Consider the following 12,455-nt stretch of genomic DNA (forward strand, 5'->3'; position numbering starts at 1 on the left):
AACTGTTTAACTACTAAATATTCTTTTAACTTTAAACATATTTACAAATATTACCTTTTGTTAACGTAATCCACAGTTTCAATACGTCATACAAAGTTTATTCTGTTACTTAATTAAACTTATCTAATGTGTAGAAAGGATTCATACATTTATAACCGTCAGTTGCTGTTACTTAATCTAGATTGGTGGTTTAGAATGATGGGTTGAAAGCTAAAAACAAGAAATACCGAATACCAAAAGTCAAAAACAGATTGTTTATATAAGTTGGGCAGTTAATTGTTACATAAGAAAAAGAATATTAAGACGTAAAAAGTGCATTTGTAATACTTATTGTAGCAGTTTTATTATGACGACGTTCTACTCACATGTGTTTGCTGTATGGTATAAAGGAACCTGTGTTTCTTTGAGTCAACCCTAACTTTATTGTTAAAGTTTAATTTCCTTTTATTTTCATTTACAACAATCAAGAATTAAACCTAATAATTAATGTTAAAATTCCAAATAGATGTAGTTCTAAGAAAACAACGCTTAAAAACACACAAACACAACACGTCAAGTACATTAAAATTTTAGAAACTTTATTATTCTTTCCAGTCAAGCAGTTCTAGTCCCAAACTAATAACGATTAAACACGATATATAAGAGAAATAACCCATTATCGGTGGGATGTCTGTGCCAATCAGATTTATACCATACATTCACTGGATTTTAATCTTCTTACATAAATTAAGAACGTATCCATGATAGTCAAGCAATAAAGTTTTTATTATTATTATCACTACACAGGAATTTGAATGGTATATCCTCATTTGAAGTGATACCTTATATCATGATACTGTTTTAAACATATACCTTTACAAATATCTTATTTACATAAAAAATATCGCATTTGTAATTCGATAAACAGATTATAATTAAATCAATCATAATTCACCACGAAAGAATAAATATGTCACACTTACTTCAATTTTTCTTTTAATAGCTGTTTGAATGATCCACAAATTCTGATAGATATAAGATTTGTGTTTATAAAACGCATTTATTTAAATTTATTCTGGATAAAACCCAATAGTAACTGTCTGCATATTGCTAAGAGAAAAAACAACAACTGTTTTATGCACTAATAAATTTTGTACAGTCTCTTGCTTAACCTGTACAGGTGATTGCATCTAACTACAATGTGAAATCATGTTTTCTATCCTGGCAATAAAACTATATATAATGATTTAGTCGCATATTCGTCAGTTTTATATATGTCGTATAATTATAAAGAGATTTCAATGCTATTTCAAAATTGAGCATCATTTTCTATAAAAAATACAATCACTCAAATTCAAGGAACAATAAATACAACTACAGTCTTAATAGAACCTTAAGTGCTTCTGCGCAAACGCATACAATAGAAATAATTATCACAAGACTGGCTATGATAGATTTTCATGGTTTATGGCGAAAGAAGTTTCTTGTTGTTGGAAGTCTTTTGTTTATAATGGCAAGATATCTCCAGATAAAGGATTTATTGTCATCAGATAAATACATATGTTAAAACTAGACATAGAGGCTTTTTGACTATCATTCGATTACATTTATTATTTGGAAATCCATTTAATTAGTAAGAGCTTGATAGGAGCTATTGCAGACGGTTAACTGACTTAATCATCAATTCTTCACTATAACAAAAACGTACAACTAACGTTAACGATACAGCACTTACAGTTTACACAAGTCACTCTTTTGCAGTCGTGTTAGTCATTCTCTCATATGCGTCACGTGTATAAGGTCCTGGAATCAGAAACCGATCTGATGTCACCGCAAGGTCCATTTTCTTCTAGGTTTTCAGTTACTGGAATGTTGTGATACGTTTTCGTGTTGTTTGGCGCGATTAGTTTCTCAGTGTTATAAAAGCTTTGACATGTATCGCTTGGCACGTTACTCGCTAATTTATGGTGGTGATGATTTTCGTCTATAGTAAAAAGCCTCTCACCCTTTACAGAAGAAATATTCCCACGCATTGGAGGGGCAGGTGGTCTTCTTCCACCAAGTGTATGTGAAGTGTGGAGTTCTAATGAATCAGTATTTCCTTGGTTTACATGCCCATGCGCTGTGATATTCGCATCTTCAGACTCGACAGTGAACATAGGACCACTAAGGTCGTCTGGGCTATATTCCAAGTGACTCACTAGCTGCATTTCTTCATCTGCTCTTCCATCGGATTCTGACAGCAAACCCCCTGGTAGACAACTGGATTTTGATGTTGTTACTAAAAATGCTGCGTGAGGATCGTAGACGGAAGGTAACGGCTCAGTTTCTATCTCGGCTGGGTAGAGAAGAAGTGGCGGAGAAAGAGATCGAGCAGGTAACCTTAGCTCAGGAAAATACAGCACAGGAACCCTTTCACCATTACAAATATTTTGTGGTAAACACTGTCCAGATAAAAAAGACTTATTGTGATGGCCAACAATTTGGTTAGGAAATAAACATAAACACTTCTCATCCTCGTGAGGAATGTTGGAATAACTCAACTCTGATCCCAACATATTTTTACTGTTATAATAATTCTCTTTTGCCTCAAATCCCTCACTAGGATGCCCATCTTTGTTTCTCTCCAAAGAGTGAGAACTATGCTTTCGGCATGAAGATCTACCTTGACTATTCTCTTGAAACAAACGCTGGAGTGTCTTATTTTCAGTACATTCAGCTCCATCACTAGGCGCAGAACTCATCTTAGGACATAGGTCTCCTCTCGTGTGGCCAAGAAAACTACTGGTTACTGAATAGGGACGACTAGGCTGGTGTGGATACTCTCCTAAACTCAACTCATCTTCAGCAAACTCATCTTCACTAGCTACAATTCGAGCGTCTACTTCACTATCATCGATGTCTGAGTTAGAACTGTGGCTTCCATCCTTTCCATCTGAAGCTCCACAAATTTCTTCATAGACCGGACTGAACAAGTCTTTACCCTTATCGGAATGCATACTTCGACCTTTTTCACTCGTGAATAAAATCTTTTTATGGCTTACAGGTACTAAATGTGGGTATTTATATCTGGCAAACTTTACATCAAGCAGCTGTCGAAAAATAAATGACGTGATTTACATTAGTATTACGGCAGCAATCAGGGCCCAAAACAACTTAAAACAACAAAGACAATGCGTAACTGCTTCCTGTAAAAAAATGATATAGGTAAACATAGGTGGTCATTTCCATCCTTTAGTTGTGAAATTAAGAGATTCATAGAAATTAAACTTAAGGAAAAGATGAACGCGCAGAATTCTGTTTAAAGTTTGAACATTTTTACTAGAAAAGTTACTTTTACAAAACTGGGAAATCATGACACAAAGTTCATGGATATAATATTGCACTTTTCATTTTCATCTCATTAACTGTAGTCTTCTTCTGCAAGTCAATAAAATAGATTTGGATGAAAAAATAGTTAAAACTTACGCTTTCATCTTGATTATTTATTTTAATGCTCGTCTAAAACTGTCTGCAATATTTTTGAACAGACACACGTTATACCAACCTCAATAGGAGTCAATGTTTGAGCCTCAAGCCCACGGTTATTGGATAGTCTAACTGGATGGTGGTTCATTAATACGTCATTATAAGTAACTCCATTGGAATTATCGACGTCACATCTGGTTTGATGGCCACTTTTACATGGGAGGAAGTTCTGGATCTTTTTCTTATGCCTAAACAGAAAACAACACAAATATATCTAAATATATTTATGCCAGCTTTTGAGACTTTAATTCCTCCAAAAATTTAAAGCTATATTAAAATTGTGATTATTTGTTACAAAAGTAGAAAAAGAAATCTAAACATTATAGAACAAAAACGTTTCTATCCACACACGCACAAAAACGCTTTTATTATAAGTTTGACTGAATTATTACTCAACGGGTTTGTTGGCTTGTTGTTAAGCACAAAGCTACACAACTGGCTATCTGCCCACAGCTGGTATTGAAACCAAATTTTTAGCGATATAAATCCTCAAATTTACAATTGAGCTACCAAGGGAGGGGAAATTAACAAATAAATTACTTTCTTTTAATGCAACAGTTATTCGAATGTGGTTCATTGTTCAGATCGAACAACACAGGATTGAGACATGGCGATATTGAAAGTGTTCCATATTTCCATTTGTGAATGAGTTATTTTTGTGGCAGTGGAAGTCACTATTTATTTCAAAGAAGTGGAAAAAGCCTTCATTACACTTTGCCACCCGAGCAGAATAAAGTATCATTCGGGTTTAAAAATTCGATTCATTACCTTGCGGCAAATGTGTAGCAAGATAAAAATGTTACTGTCGTAGCCAGCAAACCTTCTTACGACTGCTATGAAAAATAATAAACTTATTATAGCAACCTGGTTACTTTCATTTACTACCAAGGCAAACAAAAGTTTTTTAAAAGCCATTTCATCTGCAATACGTGGTGCACATACATTAACGGAGAAAACGTTTATATTGGAACTTTCACCTACAAGACTTAAAATAATCGTCTAATTACAACAAATATAGACTTACTATAAACACTGCTCTGTTTCTGTTGTTGTTTTGTAGGTGCAGAGGCTAAGTTAGATAATTTTGAGCAGAACTTATGGAATTTTATAGCTTCTTATACACTGTTGGCCAAAATCTTAAGACCAGTGAACATAAAGAAAAAATACGCATTTTGCGTTGTTAGACTCAACCACTTATTTGAGTAGACCTTCGAAAGATGAAAATAAGAAAAGGGAAAATAGACATAAAAAACTTTTTAGCATTTAATAGGGAAAATGTGAACACTATGAAATTAGCCTAAATACTAGCTGGTCAAAAGTTTAAGACCATATCAAAAAGAAGTCCTAAACAGGGTAGGAAATGCCCAACAAGAGGTCTCAGCAGTGATTTGCACGGCCGTCATTGCAAATAACTGCGAACATTCGCTTTGACATGGTCGACATAAGCGTTTGCAGAAGGCTGGCTGGAATGTTATTTCAAGTGGTGAAGATGGCTTCACGAAGATCATGCACTGTTTGGAATTGATGTCCATTTCTATAGACTTCCCTTGCCATCCGCTGTCAAACATTTTCAATGGGGTTCAGTTCGGGCGAACACGCTTGATGGTCCAAAAGAATTGCGTTATTCGCCATGAAAAAGTCCTTTGTGCTGCGGGCACTGTGGATTGCAGCGTTGTCCTGCTTAAAGATCCAGTCATTTCTACACAAACGAAAGCCTTCGGTCAATAAGGATGCTCTCTCCAACATGCCAATGTAGTCAGCTGCTGTATAACCTGAAGCTCTATTGTTCCATGGAAGGAGAAAGCACTCCAGATCATGATGGAACCTTGGTGGGATATCCTTATCGTGCCAGTAACGTTGGAAGCTATCTGGACCATCCAGGTTAATATTTTTCTCATCAGAAAACAAAATCTTCGTCCACTTTTCTACGTTCCATGTTTAGTGCTTCTTATCAAAATTTAACCGAGCTGTTTCGTGATGTGGAAGGAGGCGTGACCTTTTAAGACGTTTACGGTTTTTAAAGCCTTTCTCTCGTAGATGCCGTCTTATTGTTCTTGAGCTGCATTCTGCGTCCGTAAGGGCCTTAATCTGGTTCGACGATCGGCTGGTGTCTTGCCGAACAACCCGTCGAATCCTCCTGCTTAACGCATGCGAAATCTTCATGGGCCGATCACTTAAATTTTCTTTCCCTAACCATCAAGATCTTTTAAGAAATTTGCAACAGAAGTTTTACTACGCCCAGTCTCACCAGCAATAACACGTCGAGAGAGATCTTGCTTTTGCAGCTCGACTATTCTGCCACGTTCAAACTCTGTCAACTTTTTAGCTTTTGCCATGTTTTCGCCTAATGTAACACAGGAGATGTGAGTGGGAGATGTTGATAACGCTAATGCTTGAACACAAATGACTAAATTTCGCTACGTGTTTACCGATTAACGCTTTGTTTCAGTATGGTTTTAAACTTATGATCAGCTAGTGTTTAGGCTAATTTCATAATGTTCACATTTTTCCTATTAAATGTTAAAAAGTTTTTTATTTTTATTTTCCCTTTACTTATTTTCATCTTTGGAAGCTCTACTCAAATAAGTGGTTGAGTATAACAACGCAAAATGCATATTTTTTCTTTATGTTCATTGGCCCTAAGATTTTGGCCAGCAGTGCATATATTGTGAACAGTAGTGGACGTTCTTCTCTCTCCGGGAGAAAAAATTGAGCACAAAGGCAAAGTTCAACATTCAATTTTGAAATTACTGTAGAACAGAAATGAATAATGCTGATGTTAGATGTCATTTCAGAAGCAGGATATTCTATATTAAAGTGTTAGGAATTACTTACATTACTACTATTCACATGTAAAATGTGACGTAACTTAAATAATAAAAATATAGATTTACCGTATGTTATTGTTGGATGTTTGTTTTACATTTCGCGTAAAGCTACACGAGGGCCATCTGCGCTAGCCGTCCCTAATTTAGCAGTGTAACACTATAGAGAAGGCAGCTAGTCATCACCACCCACCGCCAATTCTTGGGCTACTCTTTTACCATCGAATAGCGGGATTAACCGTCACATTATAAACTCCCTACGGCTGAAAGGGCGAGCATGTTTGGTGTGACGGGGATCCGAACCTGCGACCCTCAGATTACGTATTGTTGAGTGGCTCTTAACATGACTGAAATGTTCAACAATTACTTTTCGCGGTGGACGGAATAAGTATCTCAGAGCTTTGGCTGTGAGTGAAAAAGTCTACAAAATAATGCAAATTTATAGACTAGCTTAAATATTCCCCGTCATAGGAAACAGGTAAGTTTGCTTGTTGTTAAATAAATCTGTATGCTAAAACTCAAACAATTAAGCTGACGAAATGCTGAAATCCTACGTTCATGTTACATGAGTAACAACATCATATATTTTAGTTATCAAACAGTCTTTTGATATTCGTGTAATAATCTAACAGTAATATTAGCGCTAAATGAATATACACAGGTAAACAAATAAATCTTGATAGTTATCTGTTATTTTGATATAACTGTTTCGTACCGTATAATATGTAAACATGTTTGTGTTTCTTAGAAGAACAAATCAACACGTTTCTACCATTAATCTGAGGGTAGACTGCTTGTCGTAAATGTTGTTCATTAGTCTTATCCTCAGTTTAGTAGTTTTTAAATAACTAATAAATCTCTCCAAACTATTACGAGCATAAGCCCGAGACGTTTACCCTTTATCCTGTCTTCAGCTAATATTTCACATAAATGTATTGTGTTAGAATATCGACCTTGTTTCATATGTTTGCCAATTAGTGCGATTATTGTTTGTATAGTATACAATGGTTGAATTGTTACAGTAAAAGTTAAAGAACAGATCTTCAACTAGGCGTTTCGTGTTTGAGAATATTGTGCTTTTTCTATCATAGCACATAAGTAAGTTTTCTATTGGGCAACTTTAATCAAGGAACAAAATGAAAATAAAAAGGAAAATGTTCATTTAAGACTGAAGTTTATCATTTAATGATAATATGATATCTGTGTATCACAGTAGTTCATTAATTAGTGTCTTATGGAGCATTACACTGTTACAAAATGTTACAAGGATTGTAGTAATTATCAGGTGTCCCATAACTTCCTAATGTTGATCTTCAAATTGATTTCCTCGAAACGTTTTTTAAAATTAGAAAACAAACAATATACCTCATCACCTAAATAGAACTCAGTTATTTATCTGTTTGCATTAAAGCTCAAAGTTACACTGCTCTCCCTCTATTTAGTGCTTGTATCAAACCCTCAATATTTAGTGTTATCAGCCCTTTAGCTCACTAAAGCTTTTGAGCCACTGGGTGACGCAGAACCTCGAATACTTTCTTTCGATTTCACTGTTCGCCAGATAACCAGCAAGCATTGCTCCATTTTACTAAAATACGTCAGTATTTGGAAAAGAAATGCCTCATACATATATATTATGTTTCATTTGATTCCGAACGTTCGAAAATGTAGTAAAAATCGAGGTATATCGAGAGATTTCAAACAATTATTGACAATGAAATTTTAAAACTAACTTGATTTTATCCTATGCCAATAAATTGACATTAGTTTTGTTGTTTAATATGTGATTCCTCAAAAGTTCTATAACACTATGAGCAGTTTCCCAAATGTATATAAAACAAATTGAAATGTACTACCTTTTTCTGAAATTCATAGAATCTTTGTAAGCCTATATTAGCAATATGATAGATCAAGCATCAAACCCTTCTTTTACCTCAACGAAAAATGATAAACCAATAGTATCTTCAAGTTATATAAGAGAAAACAGTCGTACATTCTGAACATTGTTTTCAGAAGAAAAATAATTGAGAAACATACCATAATATATATATATATATTATATTTCAGTTCTACCCAGTCGCAAGAGAAAGCTGCAGTAGAAATCAGCATTTCCATTAACTTTATCTTCTTTCATAACAAATCCATTTATTTCAATAACTAAGCCTGTAATACGTAATATATCTATTATTTTTTCATCTGTAGTCTACGAAAAACCAAAATAAATTCCACACACGAAGTTTCAATGCTTTCTCTATCTACTTCTGATCTCTACAGATATTCTGTCTTCCTTTCATTATGTTCATTCGAAGTTCACGCTCTTTCCAATATCTTTTGGATATTTCACTTGTAGAGTATGCTCTCTTCAACTTCCATTTATTTTATCATAACACTGCACAGCAATTGTTTTGATAAGTTTTGCTTCTTGAAAAGTTTTGCTGATTGTGACGGGTACCTGGTGGGTATGCAGAAATATAGTTATGGTTTTGCTTCATCACGTAGGAACTCTGAGAAATAGACAGTTAACTGTTTACCGGCAATAACGTATTTAATTGCCTTTATGTTTCTAATACGCTATTAAGTTCAACATAATTAAAAGTGTTTTGCCTCTGATTTTCGTTTGTATTCAATGTCCGGTGCATCACGTTGCAGTGTCCAACAAGCATTGACGGATTCCAGTTGCCCTGATATCGTTTTTCCATTTTAGCAAAACTGAAGATTTCGATGAAACGGTACGTGATCGGCAAATTTGGATATGATTTTCGTGATCAGCAGCCAAAAATCTAAAGGGAACACTCAACAGTATTCAAGAAGCAAAAACTTTGTTGTGCAGTGTAATTGTAATTCAATATTTCTCAGTATCACACTTTCCTGGCTCAGCATGACCAAGTGGTTAAGGCCCTCGACTCGTAATACGAAGGTTGCGGGTTCGAATCCCAGTCACACCAAACATTATCATCCCTTTCAGCTGTGGGGGCGTGATAAAATTAACGGTCAATCCCACTATTCGTTGGTAAAAGAGTAGTCCAAGAGTTGACAGTGGGTGGTGATGACTAGCTGCCCTCCCTCTAGTCTTACACTGTTAAATTAGTGACGGCTAGAGCAGATAGCCCTCGAATAGCTCTGCGCGAAATTCAAAACAAACAAACAAAACAACACTTCCCCGTCTAATTTTCTTACCTTCTTCAAGACCTCTTTTCACTACTTCATTTGAGACTTTTGCACACTCTTGACTTCCCTTTTCCCTGTTCAGTATTTTCTCTCAGTGTTGATGTTCTCTAAAATTATCTTTCCTCTTCTGAGTACTCAGCTCCAGATTATAATACCTCATAAACTCCCTTTTCCTGCTCTTAATATTTTCACATTCTATAAGTTTTTATTTCCAGTCTTCTGCTTTAAAGAATTTACTTTCTTCCTCTTAGAATTAGTTATGACTTCGAATCTTCCCAACTGCGTCTTCTTTTTATTTTCGTAGATATAGCAATAATTTCGCGAGCTTTTTCAAATGATACTTTAAATAACTATACAGACACAGCTACCTTCGATTTATTACACTTAATCTTCAAGTATCATATACTACTTAACAATTCATACATGTAAAAGAATTGTAGAAATATAAAAGAAAAACAGATTTTCTTTTAAACATTTTTACAGTTTTTATGTCGAACAAAAGGGAAGAAGAGTGACAGAAATATCACAAGAAATACATAAACTAAAACATGAGAAGAATTCAGCTGAGAAAAGAAAAATGTATAAGATAAGTGGGATAAGCAATGATGGAGTTTCATCCGCTCTGGTTTTATCAGACTTTTGTCTTTAAAGTTACATCGATTTTGTTATAGAGATACTTGTATATGTTTTGTAATTCCACATAATTTTTACTATCCTGAATTGAGTTTGGATAATGCGAGTAACAAGTTTCATCCTCTTATGGTAGCTCCGAAACTAAATGCTATCTCCAAACTTCCACGTGCGGGTGGATAAAGTTACGTTACTCAATATGAAATTAAATATTAGGTATTTAACGACAAAAAGGCACAGCAACTAGAAGCACTTTTAATGATTCAACGAGCTATTTCTTTCACTCAGCAAAGTCCATATACGTATAACTGTTACTCTGTGGTATTTTCATCTATAATCATTACTACTGTAGTGTTTCATTTATCTGCATCTGTAACTGTTGATAATGTAGAGTTTTCATCTATAATCATTTCTACTGTGGTGTTTCCTATATCAGCGTCATTAAGAATTGCTACTTTAGTGTTACCTTTGTCTACATTAGAAACAATTGTTACTGTTGTATTTAGTTTATCTGAATACAGAAGATTTTGGTAATTACTGTGTTGCCTATTTACGAATTAAGAATTAACAAAATACATACATCATTCTTACTTCTGTACAAACCTGTTCAATAGGTGCGATATTTTGAGTTTAGTTTATCTTTCATTGTTGTTGTTGTTTAGCACAAACCTACACAAAGGAATATCTGTGGTCTCTCCGACGCGGATATTGAAGCCCTACTTTTAGTGTTATAAGTCCTCAGATTTGCTGCTGAGCTACGGGGAAGCTTAGAAAATAAAATTTAAGTAAAAATTTGCCTTTATGAGAAAACAAAATATTTTTGGACAAAACTTTTAACGCTAAAGACACGTTTGATAATTGTGTCAATTAAAACCTCTTACATATGAATTACAACTAAAAAAATCGTGAATACATTTTACATGTCAGTAACTAAATGTATGAAATTTGTACCAGCCTTTTCGGCTATGTTTTGACGTTTGGTAACGATCGAAAAAAAAGTTGGTTACTGAGTTAATTAAAAATAAAATGGATATAATGGAGTTACCAACTCGATCTTGTGGAAGCTTTATCCATTGTGAATTTAAAATGTTAACATGTTTTTATCTTTCTTTGTTTAAAAGTATCATTTTTAAATTTATGCTTTCTAATCATTTACATAACGGTACGCTCATCATTTACGCAAATACTGAACTTTGTAAGAATAGTGCGTTTATCTAATGGATTGTGTTAACTATATTAGCAATTCACATTATTAAGAAAAATTCGACTTCAAAAATACGGTGTTAAACAGATCTTTAAAACCAAACGCACATAAATAATGTATAAACTTCGTTACATTTATCATACACATTTTGCTGCCCTGTTAAAGTAACTGAACACGTTCACACACACACACAGCTTTCCGCCTACTTTTCCTCTAAGCTTGCAAAACCTCCGTTTGAACAAAAAGAACTTCGTGAATTGAAAGTAATTGAAGTTGGGTCCACAGTACGGGTTAAAGTAGTTTCAGGTTTTACTTAGTGGGATGGAACGACATGTTCTATAACGTACTTTGTTCTTTCGTTTTTCTCTCATACCGAGTTTTATTGTTCCGCTAAGGTGTTTCCATAGGGCCATTATAATTCATAGAGGATGTCTATTGTATGTATCCATGACAATGACTTGTTACAGTCGAGACTTATGAGAGTTAACATATCTCAAGAAGTAACTAAGAAACTAAGAAACATTAATTAACATATCTCAAGAAGTAACTAAGAAACATTAATTAATATATCTCAAGAAGTAACTAAGAAACATTAATTAACATGTCATTCGTAGCAAATATTTCACGTGGTTACCATCTTGGTTACTTATCTACTTTCCTGCTCAATCTGAAGATAAATCTTGTATCTAGCTCACTGTGGTTTATTTGTCATGGTTCTACTTACACGTTGCTTTTTAATCGCTAGCTTCTCAAAGCAATGGCTTGAAATATCACTATAGTGATACTTCTAAGACTAACTGCTGTAGCAAATATACTTTTTTCTCTTCTATTATGTAATTTCTTCGAATATAAAACTTAATGGTTACGAGAAACACACTTAAAATAGAAATATGTGACAGAGACAACTGGTGTGGGTACTAAAAACTGTTATTAAAATAAAATTTGGTTTGAATTTCGCGCAAAGCTACACAAGGGCTATCTGCGTTAGCCGTCCTTAATTTAGCAGTGTAAGACTACACTGTTAGTCATCACCACTCACCGCCAACTCTTGGGCTGCTTTTTTACCAACGAACAGTGATACTGACCGTCACATTATAACGCCCCCAGGGCTGAAAGGGTGAACA

The 12,455-nt window shown here is 34.5% G+C and overlaps 1 protein-coding gene across 6 annotated transcripts in view; it reads right to left on the reverse strand.

Moving 5' to 3' along the window:
- LOC143222942 (uncharacterized) overlaps nt 1–12,455 on the reverse strand; it is a 166,661-nt gene that overhangs the window by 3,368 nt on the left and 150,838 nt on the right. For 4 of the 6 annotated variants that reach the window (XM_076450174.1, XM_076450173.1, XM_076450172.1 and 1 more), the window contains 2 exons: nt 3,527–3,695; nt 545–3,071 (listed from right to left, as the gene is read on the reverse strand). In XM_076450174.1, coding sequence (XP_076306289.1) covers nt 1,767–3,071; nt 3,527–3,695 — 1,474 coding nt within the window. In that variant the 3' untranslated portion in view covers nt 545–1,766. Of the gene's footprint in view, nt 1–544; nt 3,072–3,526; nt 3,696–12,455 lie in introns of those variants that run through there. The other 2 variants (XR_013012592.1, XM_076450171.1) reach the window with 2 other exon arrangements.

The sequence above is a fragment of the Tachypleus tridentatus genome, chromosome 8 (genome assembly GCF_004210375.1).
Source record: "Tachypleus tridentatus isolate NWPU-2018 chromosome 8, ASM421037v1, whole genome shotgun sequence".
Classification (NCBI taxonomy): Eukaryota; Metazoa; Arthropoda; class Merostomata; order Xiphosura; family Limulidae; genus Tachypleus; species Tachypleus tridentatus.